At 43.9% G+C, this 21,792-nt stretch overlaps 2 protein-coding genes across 3 annotated transcripts in view; one reads left to right on the forward strand and one right to left on the reverse strand.

Moving 5' to 3' along the window:
- The window catches only part of Mroh8 (maestro heat like repeat family member 8), a 66,316-nt gene extending 57,448 nt beyond the window's left edge, over nucleotides 1–8,868 (reverse strand). The window contains exons 1-3 of the mRNA XM_045156772.1: nucleotides 8,582–8,868; nucleotides 3,062–3,180; nucleotides 1,513–1,658 (exon numbers count right to left, since the gene is read on the reverse strand). Coding sequence (XP_045012707.1) covers nucleotides 1,513–1,658; nucleotides 3,062–3,180; nucleotides 8,582–8,868 — 552 coding nt within the window. The remainder of the gene's footprint in view (nucleotides 1–1,512; nucleotides 1,659–3,061; nucleotides 3,181–8,581) is intronic.
- Rpn2 (ribophorin II) overlaps nucleotides 8,429–21,792 on the forward strand; it is a 64,366-nt gene continuing 51,002 nt past the window's right edge. For both annotated transcript variants that reach the window (XM_045156773.1, XM_004666669.2), the window contains exons 1-2: nucleotides 8,429–8,728; nucleotides 18,849–19,042. In XM_045156773.1, coding sequence (XP_045012708.1) covers nucleotides 8,716–8,728; nucleotides 18,849–19,042 — 207 coding nt within the window. In that variant the 5' untranslated portion in view covers nucleotides 8,429–8,715. The remainder of the gene's footprint in view (nucleotides 8,729–18,848; nucleotides 19,043–21,792) is intronic.

The following is a 21,792-nucleotide window of genomic DNA, read 5'->3' on the forward strand; positions in this document are numbered from 1 at the left end:
CTCAGGGTGGCCTCGAACTCACGGCGATCCTCCTACCTCTGCCTCCCAAGTGCTGGGATTAAAGGCGTGTGCCACCACGCCCGGCTTCCTTCCTTCTTTTTTATCCCAAGGTAGGACCTTACTCTAGCCTAGGCTAACCTGGAACTGTAGTCCCAGGCTGGCCTTGAAATCATGGTGATCCTCCTATCTCTGCCTCCCACATGCTGAGATAAAGGTGTGCACCACCATGTCTAGCTTCCCAGTCCTTTAATTTAAGGCAGGGATTTCTTGTTTTGCTATTGTATGTCTGTGCACCAGTCTAGCTGGCACATGAGCTTCTGGATTCCCATGGCTCAGCCTCCCACTGATACAGGTGCATTGGGATCACAGATGCATGTGCCACTTTAGGTCCAGCCTTATGTGAGTGCCAGAAAACTGAACCCAGGCCAACAGGCTTGCAAGTAAGTGCCTTTACCTGCTGAGCCATTTCCTCAGCCCATTTTGTTGCTTTTAACTTTTTCTTTCTTTCTTTTTTTTTTTTTTTGGCTTTTTCAAGGTAGGGTTTCACTCTAGTCCAGACTGACCTGGAATTCACTATGTACTTTCAGGGTGGCCTCAAACACTTGGTGATCCTCCTACCTCTACTTCCCAAATGCTGGGATTAAAGGTGTGTGCCACCATGCCTGGCCCTGCTTTTAACTTTTAATTCATATCTTACATATAAAAAATATGGAGTTTCTACCCTGAGACTACATAGTGAATTCTAGGTCAGCCTGGACCAGAGTGAGACCCACCGAGAGAGAGAGAGAGAGAGAGAGAGAGAGAGAGAGAGAGAGAGAGAGAGAGAGAGAGAAAGAGATTGATGAAATTTTATAAACCAAACATTTTTGCCATTATTCCAGGAGCCTGCCTGGGAGGCTTTCCTAATGGAGGCTATGTTGTTTTTATTGTAATTTGACAAACTATAGTTGATGATACTTATAGGGTATAAAGTAAAATTATAATCTTTTTAAAGTATCACCAAACAAAATGGACCTTTTGTGAGGAGTATATAGTTCTATGAATTCTAACACATGTGCACATACATGTTACCACCACATACTCAGGATTCAGAACAGTCTCATTAACCCTCAAATTTCCCTTATACTATTATCCCTTTAAAGTCATGCCCTTCCTGTCCCCATACCTATAGTAGGGACTACTGGTTTGCTTTGTATCAGTATTGCTTTGTCTTTACAAGTGTTTTTGGACAGAAAAACATTGCCTGAATGCACACACACACACCAAAATGTTACAAGTGGTTATTTGAGGAAAGCAGGATTAAAGAAGAATAAGCTTTGATTTTTATTATGGTTTTATTTTAATACAAATTTTATTTTCATAAACATAAATTATAAGCATAAACATATTTTATAACACCTAGTATATGGCACATAAAATAATTATGTATGCAATAGAGAAACAATAAATATTCAAAACATTTGTTAGTAGGGAAGAATAAGTTGGATTGCTCACAAAAACTGCTGTGCATACCTTTAGCTCTCCATGAAAAACCTTCTGAATGGACTGGACCAGCCTCTCAACGCTGGCCTCGCTGAGGGGAGCCTGGGGTGTTAGGGGTCTGAGGCTATCTGTATGGCAATCCTGAGGAAGTCCAAGGATTTCAGAGATGTCTGAATCTAATACCAAGAGAAAGAGCCAGGTGATGCCTCTGGACCATGTGAAGTAATTAGCACTTAACTGGGAGAACCATTAGGTGTGGGGCAGAAAGGTTTTCTATCTGCTTTGTAGTCCTGACCAAGGCCCTTCCCTCCTCTCAACTTTACTTTTCTCAGTTTCAAATTCAGTGTTCTCTAAGGGTATTCTAAGCTACAAGCACTTTAGGCCTGAGCTGTAGCAGAATGATGATTATGGACTTTAACATCTCAGGCCTGAGTCTAGTTTGAATCTTGGCTCTACTACCTATTAGTAATATGACCTTTACCAAGTGACTTTCCACATCGGTGAAATGGCGTTATTATAACAATTAAACATGCAAAGAACATATCCTAGAATCTGGCACATGGTAAGCACTTAGTAGATTCATGTGTGAGTTGTCTATTGTTCACATGTATGTACACAGGCTAGGGATAGAACCCAAGGTCTCACATGAACTGAAATAGCACTCTACCACAGACCTACATCCTCATCCCCAACAGTCTTATTCAAACACAATATCTGATGACTCTGAAGTGACAAACACTGAAGGTACAGTAATAGCCCTCTGCTGACATTCATTTCTGCAGTAAGGGTTGGAGACGTCTCCTTCTCCACCTAGGACATGTGTCCATCAAGGGCACTGGAAGAGTCCTTCCTTCCTTCCTTCCTTCCTTCCTTCCTTCCTTCCTTCCTTCCTTCCTTCCTTCCTTCCTTCCTTCCTTCCCTCCCTCTCTTTTTCGAGGTAGGGTCTCACTCTAGCTCAGGCTGACCTGAAATTCACTCTCTAGTTTAGGGTGGCCTTAAATTCACAGCAATACTCCTACCTCTGCCTCCCCAGTGCTGGGATTAAAGGCATGAGCCACCACACCCAGCTTTTCCTGTGCTTTCTATTGCCACTCTCTGCCTTCCTGACTCCTATTCAGTCTCAGGTCTCAGTTCCAAACGCTTGTCTTGACTCTCTTCTTTGCCCATGTTGGTTAAGTATCCTTCTAACCACTAATAAACCTCTCTAAATTATATGCTGACACTCCATCCCTATCACATGGATTATACTGAATTCCAGCTGCCTGTCTATGAAGGACACTGTCTCAGTTCTGTTTACTCCGTATCTCTAGCAGCTCGATTGTGCCATCTTATTTTGCCAACCATATTTCAAAGTCTTACAGTCATGGACTAAGTTTACTGTCAAGGTTGGTCACCTAGCAAGTATCCAATCAATGCCCTTTGGCTTAACTTTAAATGAAGGAGAACCAGGGGTGTAGCTCAGTAGCAGATCTTTTGTCTAGCATGCACAAGGTCTTGGTTCAATCCCCAGCACTGAAAAGGGGGGACAGTCCCTTCTCCTGACCCCTTACCCTTTTAAGAAATATCTTTCCCCTTTCACCTGTAAGTTCAATGCCACTTGAGCTTTTTTTAAGGTCCTCTAGGTTGCTCAGTTGCAGATCCACACTTCCTGAGTCACTATCAGAAGCACACGGGATCACTACTTCTTGACCACTGCACCTAAAGGAGAGTCAAGAAATGAGCTTTTCGATCACACCTTTCAAGGCTCAGGGTCTAATGCAGAAGAGGTCGTGGAAAGAATGTAAGAGCCAAAGGAAGGGTAGGACTCCTTACAATGTGATCCTCCAGACACAAAATGGCCTGGATATCCATGACCTCATAGTGCCTGACACTACCTGCATAAGACCATCATAAGAGGAAGAAAAGATCATGACATCAAAATAAAAGAGACTGATTGAGATGGGGAGGGGATATGATGGAGAATGGAATTTCAAAGGGGAAAGTGGGGGGGGGGGAGGGCATTACCATGGGATATTTTTTATAATCATGGAAAATGTTAATAAAAATTGAGAAAAAAAAAGAAATGAGCTTTTCAGAACTACTTGTCTTGTGATTCACTGAAAGTCCCTAGGTCCAGTTCTTGGAGAGGCATGCATTGCTAATCAGTCTACACTGGGTATCCTCCCCCACCCCAGCCCATGTTTAGTTGTCACCAATAGTTACTTTGCTCATTTGCATCACTGTCTCCTATCAGACTAGAAGCTCCATGGGGTGGGGGAACCTTGTCTATAATGTCATAGCTGTATCACCAGCACCTGGAGTACTGTCAGCCTTCCTCCCTCCCCCAGGTAGGGCTCACTCTAGCCCATGCTGGCCTGGAATTCTCAGGCTGGCCTCAAACTCACAGCAATCCTCCTACCTCTACCTCCCAAGTGTTGGGATTAAAGGTGTGCGCCACCATGCCCAACCTACGGTCAGTCTTTTGAGGAATGAATGGATGGGCACATGGATAAAAACAGCCTGAGGTAAATCCACCCTTCTCCAACCTGCCTTAATCTCCCTTACTTTTGCCTACTTTTTCTTTTTTCCATAGCCCATAATACTTTCAATGTATCAATCAACTATTAATTTATTGGTACTGGGGAAAGAATTTGGGGCCTTGAACAAGCTAAAACATGGTCTCTACCATTCAGGTGTGTCTGAACCCAATTATTAATTAGTTGATTAATCAATTAAATACATGTATTTTTGCAGTGCTGGGGCTTGAAGTGGAAACTTGCACATGCTAGGCAGATACTCTACCACTGAACTACATCCTCAACCCTCCAATTCAGCAACTGTAACATTCATTGTTTACCACTGGTTTCTTCTTCTAAAATGTAGGCCTCCCTTCACGAGCACAAGGGTCTTAGTCTGCTTTGAATATATCTCCAGAGCCTAGAACAGGGACTGGCCACAGTTATGTCCAACAAATATTGGTACAATGAATGACTATGAACACTGACATCTCCTGAATGCTTAAAATCAATTAATAAGTGAAGAAGGGCTAGAGAGATGGCTTAGCAGTTAAAACACTTGCCTGCTAAGTCTAAGGACCCATGTTCCACTCTCCAGATCCCACAGGAGCCAGATGCACAAAGGTGAGGCAAGCACAAGGTTGCACATGCCCACTAGGTGGTGCTATTATCAGGAGTTCAACTGTAGTGACTGAGACCCTGGCATGCCAATTCTCCCTCTCTCTAAATAAAATAAATAAAATAAAAATAAAAATAAATGAAGAAACAGCAAGATGCCAGTAGGCATGTTGGCACTGTAGAGGATGAAACAAGGACTTCCAAAAGTTCCAGGCCAATCTGGCTTATACAGTGAGTTTCAGGCTGGCCCCATCCTATAGAATCAGACCCCACCTCAAAAAAGGGGGGGGGGAGCTGGAGGGATGGCTTAGCAGTTAAGGCATTTGCCTGCAAAGCCAAAGGACCCAGATTTGATTCCCCAGGACCCATGTTAGCCAGATGCATGAGGGGCACATGCATCTGGAGTTCATTTGCAGTAGCTGGAGTCCCTGGTGCGCCCATTTCCCCCTCTCTCCCCCTTTTCTCTGTCAAATAAATAAATAAAAATATTAAAAATATTTTACTTGAAAGTATACATTGGTAAAACCACTTTGAAAATAAATTAGTATTATGTAGGAAAGTTGAAGGTGTGTGTATTCTATGATTCTATTCCTAAATTCTATTCCTCAGCATACATTCCAATGAAACTTACACATATCTACCTGAATATATACAATAATCTTCACAGCAATAGTCATAATGTTAAACAAACAAACAAAAGCCCAGGCAAGGTGGTACACACCTTGGAAGGCTGAAGTAGATTACAATTCCAGGTCAGCCTGGGCTAGAGTGAGACTCTACCTCAAAAAAACAAACAGCCAGGCATAGTGGTACATGCTGTTAGTCCCAGCACTGGAAAGGCAAAGGTAGGAGGATAGCTGCTGTGAGTTCAAGGCCATCCTGAGATGATTACACAGGTCAGCCTGGACTAGAGTGAGACCCTACCTCAAAAACAAAACAAACAAACAAACAAACTGATGACATTTGCTGGCGCATCAGTAGTAGAATAGATAAACAGTGACATAGTCACTCAATGAAGTACAATATAGCAATGAAAACGAATGAGTCTAGTTATACATAATGAAATCTCCCAATGCTAAAAGGCAGGAGTCAGGCATGAAGGTGGACACCTGGAATTCCAGTGCTTGGGAGGATGGGGCAGAGAGATGTTGAAACCATCCAAAATGTAAATTCTGCAGAAATGATACCCTTTTTTTTGTTGTTGTTTTTGGATATAGGGTCTCATGTAGTCCAGGATGGCCTTGAACTTGCTAAGTAGTCCAGGATGTCTTTGAACTCCTGGTCCTCCTGTTTCTACTTCCCAAGATCTGGGGTTAGTTATGTATCACCATGACTTCTATAGCACACCTTTTAAGTTTTTCCTCATTATTTAGACAATCAACAAAGCAGTAACTTTGGAACACATGCTGATTCTATGGGGTAAATACTCCAAAATCCTGGCCAAAATCAAGTTACAAATGTTACCCTCAGAAACAAGTTGTGCTGAATATTCTCTTATCATATATCCACCATACAGGTCCAATAGATATCAGCAGCTACAAATACACAGACAATGGCAACATGTAATAAGAGAATAGGAAATGATGTTTGTTTTATATACATAAATATATGTTTATTTAATATTTTATTTATTTGAGAGAGAGAGGATGGGCACATTAGGGCCTCTAGTCACTGCAAACAAACTCCAGACACATGTGCCACCTTGTGCATCTGGCTAACTTATGTGGATACTGGGGAATTGAACCTGGATTCCCAGGCTTCACAGGCAAGCACCTTAACCACTAAGCAATCCTTCCAGCCACCCCCTTATAAGGCAGGGTCTTGCTTTAGCCCAGGCTGACCTGGAATTCACCATGTAGTCTCAGAGTGGCCTGGAACTCACAGCGATCCTCTTACCTCTACCTCTCAGTGCTAAGATTACAAGCATGTGCTATCACTCCTGGCTTGTCTTCAATATATTTTGTCTCATTTTATGCCCGCATGATTTTTTAAAGTTACTTTTTTTAAAAACTAAGTTTAATATTTTATTTTTATTTGTTTACTTTAGATTAACAGAGAAAGGCCATGCCAGGGCCTCTAGTTACTGCAAATGAACTCTAGATGTATTGCCCTCATGTGCATCTGATTTACGTGGGTCCTGGGGGACTGAATCTGGGTCCTTAGGCTTTACAGATAGGCACCTTAACCACTAAGCTGTCTCTCCAGCCCTTAAAGTTACTTAAAAAAATATTTATTTATTTAATTACTGGGGAGAGAGAGAGAGAGAGAATGGGTGTGCCAGGACCTGTAGCCACTGCAAACAAACTCTAGATGCATGCGCCACCTTGTGCCTTTGGTTTATGTAGGTTCTGGGGAATTGAACCTAGGTCTTTAGGCTTCACAGGCAGGTACCTTAACCATTGAACCATCTTCCCAGATTTTAATTTTCTTTCTTTCTCTCTCACTCTCTCTCTTTTTTTTTTTTTTTTTTTTTTTTTTTTTTGCTTCTTGATATAGGGTCTTACTAGTTGAGACTGACCTGGAATTCACTATGTAGTTTCAGGGTGACCTCAAACTCATGGTGATCATCCTACCTCTGCTTCCCAAGTGATGGGACTAAAGGCACATGCCACCATGCCCAGTCCTTATTTAATTTTTTAAAATATATTTTTATTTATTTATTGGAGGGAGGGAGGGAAAGAGAGAGAGAGAGAGAGGGGACAGACAGACAGACAGAGGCCGATAGAGAATAGGTGCACCAGGGCCTCCAACTACTGCAAACAGAACTACAGACTCATGTGCCACCTCTTGCATCTGACTTACGTGGGTCCTGGGGAATTGAACCTAGGTCCTTTGGCTTTTCTGGAAGGTGCCTTAACAGCTAAGTCATCTCTCCAGCCCCCTAATTTAATTTCTTAAATTGCTATATTTAACCAATTTGCAAAATTCCTAAAAATTTAACAGTTGGCTTTCTGGAGAGTACGAGACTACTCCAGCACACCACTGGCTTGTCTCATAGCTCAGTTGGGAGAATGCTTAGTATATTCTAGATCACAATGCCCAGTAGATTTTCCTTTTTTTCCCCCCCCCTGAGGTAGGGGTCTCACTCTAGCCGAGGCTGACCTGGAATTTGCTATGTAGTCTCAGGGTGGCCTTGAAGTCACGGCTTTCCTCCTACCGCTGCCTCCCGAGTGCTAGGATTGAAGGCGTGCGCCACCATGCCCAGCGATTTTCCTGTTTTAATGGAAATGTCTGGCCTATGATTTTGCAATATCCAGTATATCCATGAGTTACCTTGATTAAGCTAAGGAACATGTGGGGGAGGGGGAATCTTTATTTCCTTTCCCTTAAAGGTGTTAACTGTCATACTCCACACTTCAAAGAATAAGGAGTAAATGAAATAATGTACGTACAGTGCTTAGTACCCTGACCAGCTGAGTTGTAAACACTCGGTTACTAGAGTCAGACATTAGTAGTGTTGCTAAATAGCTTCCACGTTCAGTCTGCTAAATCTGAAAAGTGGACGAATATGCTCCTCACAGTTAAGGTTGAAAACCTGGTAATACTTCACTCACAGGTAAGTTATTAACATCTGGAGCGATCGTTCATTTCCCTGGTTTTCTTTAAAGGAAAGAGGAGAGGAGATGAGGGGAGAGGAGATAAAAGAAAAACCGGTAGTATTTCTCTCCCAACCGGACCCTTCCCATGGCTTTAAAATTGGCCGGGCTGCGGAGCCAGCAGTGAGTGACAGGGCGCTCGACCATCCACTGAGACCAGCCAATCAGAGGCAGCCCCGTCTCACACCCGCCCCCCTGGCCTCGTCCAATCGCGTCCGGGCGGCGCCCTGAGCTGGACCGTTGCGAGGCGGTCGATTCCAAGTGGGCCGGATCAGGGGGTGGGGGGTGAGGAGACGGTTTCGCACGCCGAGGCCCTTCGTGAGCGACGTCCGGACACCGTGCGGTGGCCGCGCGGAAACGGCCAGGTCCTGTGGCACCGCGGACACCAACCTGTGCTTGGAGCCCATCCCGGCGAGCAGCGTCTGCCCGGAGTCCCTGGCGTCCCCTCCGGGGCGCTCTTGGAGCCACTTTCCGGAGCGGAAGTCGGCTTGCTGCTCGGGCGCCCGTGGGACCTGGTCGGAGGAATGGCGCCGCCGGGTGAGGCGTTGCGCATGGCTCAACAACGGGCCCCCGCGGCCAGCACGCTTTGGGGAACGGGGCGTTGGTCTCGGAAGGCCAGTGCTGACCGCTCGGCAGCTGGCCAGACGCGATCCCCTTTCCCTGCGAGGCAGGGGCATGGGCTTGGGCTCCTGTGGGGTCGAGGGTGTGACCGCGACCCGTAGGGTTTGTGGGCCGGGGCGGGGTGGGGGGTGCGGGTGGGTGGATTCGTACTTCGCGTGGCTACGGGTTCCCGCGAGGCCCACGGGAAACTGCGGCCGCGCTTGAGCCGGGCCTAGCTTCTCTCATTGACGTGCTGGGTACCCGCGACCTCCCTAGATCGCTCCGGGAGCCCCACGTGACATCGTGAAAGCTGTTGGTGTAGTTGGGTCCACCTTCTTAGTGCTGAAGGTTCCTCCTCAGTGACAGGGACCGGAGAATCACTCAGGTGTCTCCGGAAGTTGAGAGCTGTCAGTTACCCAAAGCCCCGGCAACTCAGTTTTATCTGTGAACCTGCTTCATAGGGTTGTGCGTAAATGAAATAATCTCCATGTGTACTTGGAACAGTTCAGGGCGCTCAGTGGAGTTCACTGCATGGGTTGTTGGATGGAAACTGCATGATGGAGGCTCATCTCCTCTGTCTTGTCTGGAAATTGCAGGATGGAGGCTCATCTCCCTCCCTCCCTGCCGGTATCAGTCACTATTTGAGTGTGTACTCTTGTTACTCCCACTGAGCAGATGAGCAGTTGAAATCCCACAGAAGGGAAGTAACTCGAGGCTTTCAGCTTCACTATTTAAGAAATGTTGAAACTGGAGAGATGCCTTAGCACTTACGGCACTTGCCTGCGAAACCTGAGGACCCAGGTTTGGTTCCGGTACCCACATAAAGCCAGGCGCATAAGGTGGCACGTGTTTGCAGTGTTTAGAGACCCCGGTGCGCCTATTCTCTTTCTCAAATAAATAAACAATATGTTTTTTAAAAAGAAGTGTTGTCGGTCGTGGTAGTACACCTTTAATCCGAGCACTCGGGAGGCTGAGGTAGAAGGAATATGAGTTTTAAGACCCTGAGAGTACATAGTGAATTCCAGGTCAGCCTGAGCTAGAGAGATCCTATCTCGGAAAGAAAAAAACAAAAAAACGTTAAAGTCAGCATTTGGATTGAAAATGCCTGAAGCTTGAGTCTGTTAGGTGTCATAGGGCAGGAGCAGGTAACGACTTACTGTAAGGAAAGTGTAAGAGAAAAGAACTCCAGACTTGATCTCTTCAAACAAACTTTATTATTAGAGAAAACAGTGAGGGCCCTCAGCTTTCTCACGGGATGAAGGCTGAAGCGTTGAGCCAGGTTAGGGTGTAAGTTTATAAGGGGTTTCCTAAGAAACAAACTGTACCAGATGCAGTTGATAAAATTGTTTGTGCCCTTGTTCAGAGTAAGCTTCTTCAGCCAGGAATGTCTAAGGGAAGATACCCAGATGGTCCCTGGTCCTTCGAGGGCGTCTAGGCTAAGAGGAATACATCAGTTGGGAATGGGTGCCAAACTTCTTCATTGCCCACAAGCTTTAAGAAAAGCTATTAACTTTTTAGTTCCCTTTAGTTTTCAGGGAAAGCTATTAACGTACTTCATTTAGGAGCCTTAGTTTCTTTTCTCAAAATATTTTTTTTGTTTATTTATTTATTTGAGAGTAACAGACAGAGAAAGAGGCAGAGGGAGAGAGAGAATGGGCGTGCCAGGGCCTCCAGCCACTGCAAATGAACTCCAAATGCGTGCACCCCCTTGTGCATCTGGCTAATGTGGGTCCTGGGGACTCCAGCCTTGAACCGGGATCCTTAGACTTCAGAGGCAAGTGTTTAACGGCTCAGCCATCTCTCCAGCCCTCTTTTCTCTTTTGATAGGGTCTCACTGTTTAACCAAAGATGACCTTGAATTTACTGTATAGCCCAGGCTGACCTCAAACTTTTCCATTTTGTCTCAGCCTCTCTGGTCCTGGTATTACAGGCATGAGCCACTGTGCAAGGATAGCATTTCTTGGTCTGTAAAATGCAGAAAAATTCACCATGCTTGGATGGTGTGAGGATTTGATGACCCAATATGTGCCAGAGATTTTTAGCATAGTTGGGTTTACTTGACACATTTTAAGTGCCCCAATCTTAGCCAGAAAAATCACTGCTATGGTAAAGCTGAGGTGGGAACATTGGGATTCTAGTACATAGGCTGTGCTAGGGCAGTTTGCAGTTTAGCTGACTGCTCACTAAGTCATAATCTGGTGAGCTCAGTTGTCCACTAGGCACTGGAGATCTCAAATTAGTGCTGTGACTACTATCTTATTAGCTGATCTGATAGGCTTTAACTGTGAATTCTAGGGATACTGGTTATTTCACACCACCTTCACTGCTGTGGCTTTGTTTGGACTACCTCCCTCCCCTCTTTGCTTGGATCATGGCCGCATTTTCTAGCTGGCATTCTTTCCATTCTTGCTCCTGCTTAGTCTGTCTTCAATGTAGTATAGTCTTCAACATGACCTTTCCTGCTAAAATGCAAGAGCTGGGAGGTAGCCTAGTAGTTGAAGGTGCTGGCTTCTAAAGCCTGCCACCCTGGGTCCAATTCCCCAGTATCCAGGTAAAGCCAGTTGCACAAAGTGGCACATATATCTGGAGCTCCTTTGTAGCAGCAACAGGCCCTGGTGTGTCCATACATTTTTTTCTCCCTCTTTCTTTCTCTCCTTCTCAAAAATAAATTAAAATTTTTTTTTCAATTTTTTTTTTATTAACAACTTCCATGATTATAAAAAGTATCCCATGGTAATACCCCCCCCCCATTTTCCCCTTTGAAACTCCATTCTCCATCATATCCCCTTCCCATCTCAATCAGTCTCTCATTTTTTATTTTTATTTTTTTCAATTTTTATTTATTTGAGAGTGACAGAGAGAGAGAGGCAGAGAGTAAGAGAGGGAATGGGCACGCCAGGGCTTTCAGCCACTGCAAACAAACTCCAGACATGTGCACCCCTTGTGCATCTGGCTAACGTGGGTTCTGGGGAATTGAGCCTCGAACCACAGGGTCCTTAGGATTCACAGGCAAGCGCTTAACCACTAAGCCATTTCTCCAGCCCTTTTTAAAATTTTTATTAAGCCGGGCGTGGTGGCGCACGCCTTTAATCCCAGCCCCCGGGAGGCAGAGGTAGGAGGATTGCCGTGAGTTCGAGGCCACCCTGAGACTCCATAGTGAATTCCAGGTCAGCCTGGGCTAGAGTGAGACCCTACCTTGAAAAACCAAAAAGAAAAAAAAAAAATTTATTAACATCTTCCATGATTATAAAAAAAATCCCATGGTAAAATCCTCCCTCCACCCACTTTCCCCTTTGAAATTCCATTCTCCATCATATCCCCTCCCCATCTCAATTAGTCTCATTTATTTTGATGTCATGATTTTTTCCTCCTATTATGATGGTCTTGTGTAGGTAGTGTCAAGCACTGTGAGGTCATGGACATCCAGGCCATTTTGTGTCCGGGGGTGGGGGGAGTACATTGTAAGGAGTCCTACCCTTCCTTTGGCTCTTACAGTCTTTCTGTCTCCTTTTTTGCAATAGACCCTGAGCCTTGGAAGGTGTGATAGAGATATTGCAGTACTAAGCACGCTGGTCACTTCTTTTGCTTTGCAGGCAAAAGTCTTAACCACTAAGCCCTCCCTCCAGGCATCCAGTACCATGACGCCTTCTGAGTCATTCCAAGGTCACTGCCATCTGAAAAGAGAAGATTCTCTACCAAAAGTGAGAGTAGCATTAATATAAGGGTATGAACATTAAGAGAAGTGCTTACTGGGCAGTTTGATGAGCAAGTATATACATTTAGCCAGATGGCAGCAGACGTTACACCCCTAGGGCTCATGACTACCCCTTTGTAAGTTTTCAGTATCAGGGATGTATTCCCTCCCATGGAGTGGGCCTCCAGTCAAATTAGAGGGCAGTTGGTTTCCAGCATAGCAGACGTGCCACTATTTCACTTATTGGCTCATTTGGGCTGGCTGGACAATTATAAGGCTTGCAGTGTCCACTGTTGAGTATATTCACTGGTGGTATCTCTTTCTCCCATTGAACTGCATGTAGAATGGCTTCCTCCAGCTTTCTGTCAGCTGGTCTACATGGAGGAGGTTATCAGCTCAGTTCCAGCAGGATTTCTCAGTGGCCTTGCAGCCCAAGTATGTGGAGTCTTCAACAATAGGGTCTTACCATCTATTCCTGGTGGGAAACCAAGGGCCTCAGCAATGGCATATGATGTTTTGGGGCATCACAGATCTCCCTGGCCAACGACTCACTGGAGATATCCCATCCCTGGCACTGAAAATTTTCTAACAACGATCTATGGCTCCTGAATGTTCCATTGTCCGAAACTGGAGGATTCCATATGATTTATTTGCATCCTCTTAGATTTTCATTAGTCCTCCCTCCACCTTTCCTTTACTCAATCTCTTCCCCTAACCTCACTTTGGGCCTTTTCACCCCCATTAATCTATTCTTCTATTTACATATATACAATACCAACCTAGTAAGTACCCTCCTCTCTTCCTTTCTCTTCCCTTTATATCTCCTTTTTAACTTACTGGCCTCTGCTACTGAGGTTTTGCCTTCTCACACAGAAGCACAATCATCTGTAGCTGGGATCCACATATGAGAGAGAACATGCGGCGCTTGGCCTTCTGGGCCTGGGTTACCGCACTTAGTGTAATCCTTTCCAGATCCATCCATTTTCCTGAAAATTTCATAACTTCATTTTTCTTTACCGCTAAGTAGAACTCCATTGTATAAATGTGCCACATCTTCATTATCCACTCATCAGTTGAGGGACATCTAGGCTGGTTCCATTTCCCAGCTATTATGAAGTGAGTGGCAATAAACATGGTTGAGCATGTACTTCTAAGGAAATGGGATGAGTGCTTAGGATATATGCCTAGGAGTGCTATAGCTGGGACATATGGTAGATCAATTTTTAGCTGTCTTAGGAACCTCCACACTGATTTCCACAATGGCTGGACCAGATTGCATTCCCACCAACAGTGTAGAAGGGTTCCTTTTTTCCACATCCCTTCCAGCATTTATGATCATTTGTTTTCATGATGGTAGCCAATCTGACATGAATGAGATGGAATCTCAGTGTAGTTTTCATCTGCTTTTCCCTGATGACTAGGGATGTAGAACATTTTTTTAGATGCTTATATGCCATCCGTATTTCTTCTTTTGAGAACTCTGTTTAGCTCCATAGCCCATTTTTAATTGGCTTGTTTGATTTCGTGTTATTTAATTTTTTGAGTTCTTTGTATATCCTAGATATTAATCCTCTATCAGATGTATAGCTGGCAAAGATTTTTTTCCCACTTTGTAGGTTGCCTCTTTGCTTTTATTCAGTGTCCTTTGCTATACAAAAATCTTTGTAATGTCATGAGGTCCCAGCGGTTAATCTGTGGTTTTATTGCCTGAGCAATTGGGGTTATATTCAGAAAGTCTTTGCCAAGACCAATGTGTTGAAGGGTTTCCCCTACTTTTTCCTCTAGCAGTTTCAGAGTTTCAGGTCTGATGTTAAGGTCTTTAATCCATTTGGACATAATGCTTGTGCATGGAGAGAGAGAAGAATCTATTTTCATCCTTCTACAGATACATATCCAGTTTTCCTTGCACCATTTGCTGAAGAGGCTGTCTTTTCTCCAATGGGTATTTTTGGCATTTTTATTGAATATCAGGTAGCTGTAGGTACCCAGACGTGATCTACATATCTGCTTTTGTGCCAGTACCATGCTGTTTTTGTTGCTGTGGCTCTGTAGTATAGGTTCAAATCAGGTATGGTGGTAACCACCAGCCTTATTTTTGTTGCTCAGTATTATTTTAGATATTTGAGATTTTTTTGTGCTTCCAAATGAATTTTTGGAGTTTTTTTTCTATTTCTGTGAAGAATGCCATTGGAATTTTGATGGGGATGCATTAAAAGTGTAGGTTGCTTTTGATAAGATTTCCATTTTCACAATATTGATTCTTCCGATCCAGGAACAAGGGATGTTTTTCCATTTCCTAGTGTCTTCTGCAATTTCTCACTTGAAAGTTATAAAGTTTTCATTGTAGAGATCCTTTACTTCCTTTTTAGGTTATTCCAAGGTACTTTATTTTGTTTTATTTATTTTTGATGCAGTTGTGAATGGGAGTGATTCTCTGATTTCATCCTCTGTGTGTTTGTTAGCATATAGTAAGGCTACTGATTTCTGTGTATTTATTTTGTATCCTGCTACATGGCTATAGGTGTTTATCAGCTCTAACAGTTTGCTGATAGTCTTTAGTGTCTTTTATGTCATCTGCAAATAATGATAACTTTGTATCTGTTCTTCTTGGAACAGTTTCTCCTCAAAAGGCTTCATGACCTGCTCCTCCCTTTTCATTTCTGTAACTCTTTATCTTTTGCTTCATGCTTGAGTCTGACTGCCATATTTAACATGTGTTCATTCTATACTTTGTTTTCCTCCCTAGTGCTGTATGTGTGTGTGCATGCTCACATGCACATGGATGCACATGGGTGCTGTGTGTTTGGAGGCCAGGGAACAGCCTCAAATATCATTGTGAGACACCTTCTACTTTTTTATTTTGAGAACTCATTGGCCAGGACCTCCCCAAGTAGGCTAGACAAGCTGGCTGGCTAGTAAGCCCCAGGGATATGACTATCTCTGCTTCCCGAGAGATGGGATTATACTATGCCACTATACCCAGCTCTCACTTGTGCATGCTCTCTCTCTCTCTATCTTTTTAAGAGAGAATTTGTGTGCCTGGGCCTCAGTCATTGCAATTGAACTCCAAACGCTTGTACCATCTAGTGTGCATGTGCAGCCTTGCTTGTTCATCACCTGTGTATGTCTGACTTTCATGGGATCTGGATAGAGGTCAAACATGGGTCCTTAGGCTTTGCAGGCATCTCTCCAGCCCTCTTTGTTTCTGAGGTAGAGTCTCTAGCCCAGGCTGACCTCAAAGTCATAGCAATCCTTTCTTCTGCCTTCCAAGGGCTGAGATTAAAGGTGCTCACCACTACATCTGGCTTTGTTGTTATTTTTAAAGAATTTTTACCTTTTGGTTGACACAATGACTTGGAGCTGTGATTCTCCAAGTTACCCCTAATGCAGGCATCTCTTCTATAACATTCTAAAAACAATAATGAGGTGTAAACTCTATAGTGTTAAGATAAGAGCTGGGTTTGAGGTTTTTTTTCTTATTTATTTATTTATTTTTAATTTTTATTAGCATTTTCCATGATTATAAAAAAAATCCCGTGGTAATTCCCTCCCTACCCCCCCACATTTTCCCCTTTGAAATTCCATTCTCCATCATATTACCTCCCCATCTGGGTTTGAGTTTTGAGTCCAAGGTTGGCTGTTTGTAAGTGACTGTAGTGCTCAGGTTTGCTGTTTGTAAAGTAGATAGAGTAATGCCTCTAGGGTACTCTAACTCAAGTTAAATGTGAGCTGCAGGAAAAGGGGGTTAGGACCGTTAAGGTTACCCTGGTGATTGCTTGTTAGTACTCTTACTTTGGTGATAGTTTATCATGAAGCAGCCTATTCAGACATTATTTCCCGGTGGGTTTGGTGCAACACACCTTTAATCCCAGCACTTGGAAGGCAGAGATGGGAGGACCACTTGTGATTCAGGGTTAGCATGGGCTAGAGACCCTGCTTGAGGGGGGGGGGGAGACAGGAAAAAATGTTTTCTCCTTTTTATGTTTTTGGTGTTTTTTGAGATAGGGTCTCACTCTAGCTCTGGCTGACCTGGAATTCACTATGTATTCTCAGGGTGGCCTCAGACTCTCTGTGATCCTCCTACCACTGCCTCCCTAGTACTGGGATTAAAGATGTGTGCCACCATGCCTGGCAGTTTTCTTTTTTAAGATGAAAAGTAGAAATATACAATGCCTACAATTTCTTTCTGTCCCCTGGGGCATCATAGATACAAGCTCATCTTTCTACTTATTTCTCAGATATTTATTCAGTACTTACCATTGCCAAGCAGTCTGTAAGACTTGGAATTACTAGGATAAATAAGAGAAACAGTTTGAAGTTACAGTTTAACAGAAGAATCAGACCTTAAACTATCGTATTTGTGGAAAAAAGTGCACAGGAAAAGTACAGATTGCCATGAGTGGATTTAACAACAACATAATAGTGGTAGAAATGAGAGGAAGTCAGGTAGCTCTTTTAGGCAGTGAGGGTGACTGGACCCCTGAAAAGGCAGGAAAGTCTGCACTTGCTAGAGATCAAAGGATGACATGACTTCTTATCCCTTGCCTAGTTCTGTAGACCTGGTTTTCCACAAACAAGCTGGGCTCCTCCTGTGGAGGGGGGGAGGGCTTTCCTAAGATTTAAATCTAACTGTACCATTGTGGCTGGTCAAGCTTAGACCCCAAAACTTGGCATTAAGGCCAGCCTCTTCCTGAGATAGCACCGGAAGGTAGGGCCCACCTTCATAGATTATACATAGGTTTGCAAGAGGAGGGCAAACCCTCTTTGAGCTGCCCGACCACTCAGGAACCTCCAGGTCCTGGTGAGTTTCCCTTTGCTCGGCCCAGGCAGGTTAAGCCCAAAGGAGAGCTCCCTAACCCCTAGTTTCCACATAGACTTTTTATCCACATGGCAGAAGCTCTTTATACTTTCTTTTCTGTCCCTTGTATGGTTTTTAAGGTCCACCACATGGGTTCTCAAGCCTTATGAGTGTATTCATTCTCCTTTCCTTGGTTCTGTACTTCCCTCAATAAGTATAATTAAAATTATCCTTTTCATTCTTATTCAATTCCTTTAAAAGTAGACATGAGGGCTGGAGACATGGCTTAGTGGTTAAGGTGCATGCCTGCAAAGCCTAAGGACCCTGGTTTGATTCTCCAGGTCCCACGTAAGCCAGATGCACATGGTGATGCATGCGTCTAGAGTTCGTTTGCAGTGGCTGGAGGCCCTGGAGTGCCCATTCTCACACTGTCTCTCTCTCTCCCTCTCTCTCTGTCTCTGATAAATAAATAAATAAAAATAAAATCTTTTTTTTTTTAAAGTAGACATGAACCTAGGGTTTGGGGTTCAAGGACTTTCCTGAACCCCTAGCACCCTGTTACAGTAGGAGTAGTCACTGACATTTATATAGCATTTATTTACCAGTCGCTATTCTAAGATCTTGCTACAGTAGTCCATAACAGCCCTGTGGATGAAGTTGTTCTCATTCCACTTTACGTCCATGGAAGCTAAGGCCCTGGTGGAGTAACTTGGCCATAGTTTTAATGTAGCCCAGAGGTGGCATCTTCTTGTATTGGGGGCTTAATCAAAGAGAGGGCTTAAGGAAGTGAGACTGGAGCTGAAATCTGAAAGTAAAAAAATTAAGCAAGCAAAAAAAAAAAAAAAATAAAGCCGGGTGTGGTGGTGCACACCTTTAATCCCAGCAGAGGTGGCAGGATCACTGAGAGTTCGAGGCCACTCTGAGACTACATAGTGAATTCTAGGTCAGCCTGAGCTAGAGTGAGAACCTACCTCGAAAAACCAAAATAAATAAATAAATACCAAAATTTAGAATAGAAAAGGGCTGGAGGGATGGCTTAATGGTGAAGGTGCTTCCCTGCAAAGCCCAAGCACAAGGTGGCACATATGTCTAGAGTTCGTTTTCAGTGCCTGGGGGCCCTAGCACGCCCATTCTCTTTGTCTCTCTCTCAAATAAAAATTAAAAAAAAAAAAATTAAACAAGGTTGAAGCAGTGGAAAGTATGAAAAGTGGTGGGCAGGAAAGAGCTTGGCTTCTTGGAACAGGCCGGAGAGCAACGTATGTTAGAGAGGGTAAGAGGAGCAATTTGTTGTGAGGTAGACAACAGGTAAGAATTTAGTATGTCTCTGTTCTTAAAGGTTTTAAGTGAACTGGTGTGAGGAGTCTATGCTTTGGGTCCCAGAGCAAGATAAGAGGACCTTCCTAATAGTTGAAGAACAGGGACCCTACTCCCTCATCTCTTAATGCTAAACCTGAGCTCATCCTCCCCCACATGTTGGGGCTCCATCATGTTGTGCCTCATCATTGGGACTGGTTACAGAATTTAGGAGTGGTGTAGCATGTATTTAATAGTCATTTCCCTCCAAGGTTCAAGCACTGCCTTCCTGTGGACCCTGACAATCATTGCCAGCACTCAGGCCCTGACGCCTACCCACTACCTCACCAAGCATGACATGGAGAGACTGAAAACCTCCCTGGACCGCCCTTTCACAAATTTGGAGTCTGCTTACTACTCCATTGTGGGACTCAGCAACGTTGGGGCTCAGGTACCAGATGCCAAGGTAAGGTTGTTTGCATCTTGGCTAAACTGCTTCAGGAGTACCTTAGTCCCTCGCACTTTATTCTTTTAAGGGACTTTAAATAAAACTTACTCATTTGAGGATAACTGTGTTTATTATAACAAATAGTTATTTCAGTCCAACAGATAGTTTTTGTTTGTTTCTGAGTGCCAGATGTATATGAGGACTATGCCAGGTATTTCTAATGGAATAGAAAAATGATTATCAATGATCCTCTAGAAGCTTTTACCTTAGCTCTTCGTGAGACTGCTTATAAGGTGCTCAGTGTGGCTAGTAAAGGAATAAAGGAACTTAAGGGGGGTGCTCACATGTATTAAGCTGTGACAGCCATTGCAGTGGGCATTTCCAACATAATTTTTGGACTTTTAGTGAGCAGGCTATTTCATGGTTAAAGTCTGGATTCAGGAACAGTGTTAAGGGGATTTACTTTTTTAAAAATTTATTTATTTTTTATTAACAACTTCCATGATTGTAAACAATATCCCATGGTAATGCCCTCCCTCCCCCTTTGAAACTAGGGGAAATTTTCATTACAATTGCATGGACAAATAGGCTGAGACATTTTCCTTGACCAGGTTTCTCACATGTACCTTACTTAGTTTTCTATGACTACATCACAAATTATCATAAATTTAGGGTCTAAAAACCACCTGCTTATTAGATGATAGTTCTGCAGGTCATAAGCCAAGGCAGCTTACCTGGGTTGTCTGCTGATTGTTTCTGAATGTCAAGGTGAAGGTGTTGGCTCGATTCGGCTCTTACTGAAGGCTACAACAGTCTGCTTCCAAGCTAATTCATGTTGTTGGTAGGATCTCATTTTTGTGGTTGTAAGTCTGAGGACTCTTAGTTAGGCTGGTTATTAGCCAAGGCTACTGTCTGTTCATCAGCAGTTCTCACAGGGCTTCCAGTGATGTATTGAATCCTCAATGTCAGGGCTCTCCGACCTTTCCTTTTGTCAGTCTAAGAAAATTGCTATTAAAGGGCTCACCTGTTTTGGTCCAGTCCACTTCCATAATCTCTGAATTTTAAAGTTAGTTGACTTGGGACTTTAATTACATCTGCAAAATCCCTTCATAGCAACTCCTGGATTTGTGTTTAAGTGACTGATCAGTGGATAGACATTTTAGGAGTAGATGAGCATCTGTAGAATTCTGCCTACCATCTCTTGTAGATCTCTGCTTATACTATCTCAACTTGTGGGTCAGTTGAGGCTTTGCTTTACATTGATCCAGGTTCAGGCTAGAATTTGGCTGATGTTGCAGTCTCTGTCTGGAGAGCAAATGAATGCAGTCTTGAAACTCTTGCTCAGAAGAGGCACATGTCACTTCCTTTACCATTCTTTTTTTTAAATTTATTTAATTTTTTTTGTTTATTTTTATTTATTTGAGAGTGACAGACAGACAAAGAGGCAGAGAGAGAGAGAGAGAGAGAGAGAGGGAGAGAGAGAATGGGCATGCCAGGGCCTCCAGCCACTGTAAACGAACTCCAGATGCATGCGCCCACTGTGCATCTGGCTAACGTGGGTCCTGGGGAGTCAAGCCTCGAACCAGGGTCCTTAGGCTTCACAGGCAAATGTTTAACCACTAAGCCATCTCTCCAGCTCTCCTTTACCATTCTTATTACATTGCTGCACGGAGCTCATATGGTCATGCCTGGGCTCCATAGAGATAGGTGCTTTTTTTGTTGTTTTTTTGAAGTAGGGTTTCACTCTAGCTCAGGCTGACCTGGAATTCACTATGCAGTCTCAGGGCAGCCTTGAACTCATGGTGATCCTACCTCTGCCTCTCAAGTGCTGGGATTTAAGGTGTGCGCCACCACGCCCAGCAAAATATGTCCATTTTGATGAGTGCTAACTCATTCAACTAGCCTCCTGAGCCTTTTGAAAATATTTTATTTATCAGGGGGGGGAGGGAGGGAGGGAGGGAGAGAATGGGCACACCAGGGCCTCTGGCCTCTGCAAAGGAACCCCAGACACATTCACTACCTTGTGTATCTGGCTTACATGGGTACTAGGGAATCAAATCTGGGTCCTTAGGCTTTGCAGGTAAGCCTAGAAGTTTATTTTAAAATAAGTCTTGAACTTTATTAGTACATACAAGTTGTCCTTCGAGAAAGAGTTGAGCAGATATAATGGAGAGAGTGGTCTGTACAGAGAAGTTAAGCTAAAAATGATAATAAAAAGTTCTCAAAAAGGCTGGGCATGGTGGCATGCACTTTTAATCTCATGAGGCGAGCCTGAGACTACATAGTGAAATCCAGGTCAGCCTGGGCTAGAGTGAGACCCTACCTTGAAATCCCTGCCCCACCCCCCAAAAAAAAAGTTCTAGAGAAGTTGAGCTGAGGTCATGGAGACAGGGCCTGTACAGAGTGGTGTCATCTTAGTGCTTCAGGTGCTGGCGGGACTCTCATGACTAGGGCAGCTGGAGCAGAGGTGTCGGGAAGTGGAACCAGTGGATTTCCTTTCCTTGGTAACAGGATCTGAGAAGGCAAGAGTGGCTGAGAGCTGATGCTGGCCAAAGTGAGGGCAAGGGTGACAGGTGAGAGACTATTTGTTGTTTTTGCTGTAAAGCCTGAATTGGTTTGAGGAGCTGGAGAGAAGAACAGTAGAAAAAAATGTGGGGGTTCTTCCATCAGGAGGATATGGCAGTCCTTAGAGTTTGAACACAGGGTATAGAGAGCTGGGGGAGAGGAGGCAGGGGGTGGACATGTAGGGAGTGGTGCTCACCTGCCTT

This window comes from Jaculus jaculus, chromosome 8 (genome assembly GCF_020740685.1).
Source record: "Jaculus jaculus isolate mJacJac1 chromosome 8, mJacJac1.mat.Y.cur, whole genome shotgun sequence".
NCBI lineage: Eukaryota > Metazoa > Chordata > Mammalia > Rodentia > Dipodidae > Jaculus > Jaculus jaculus.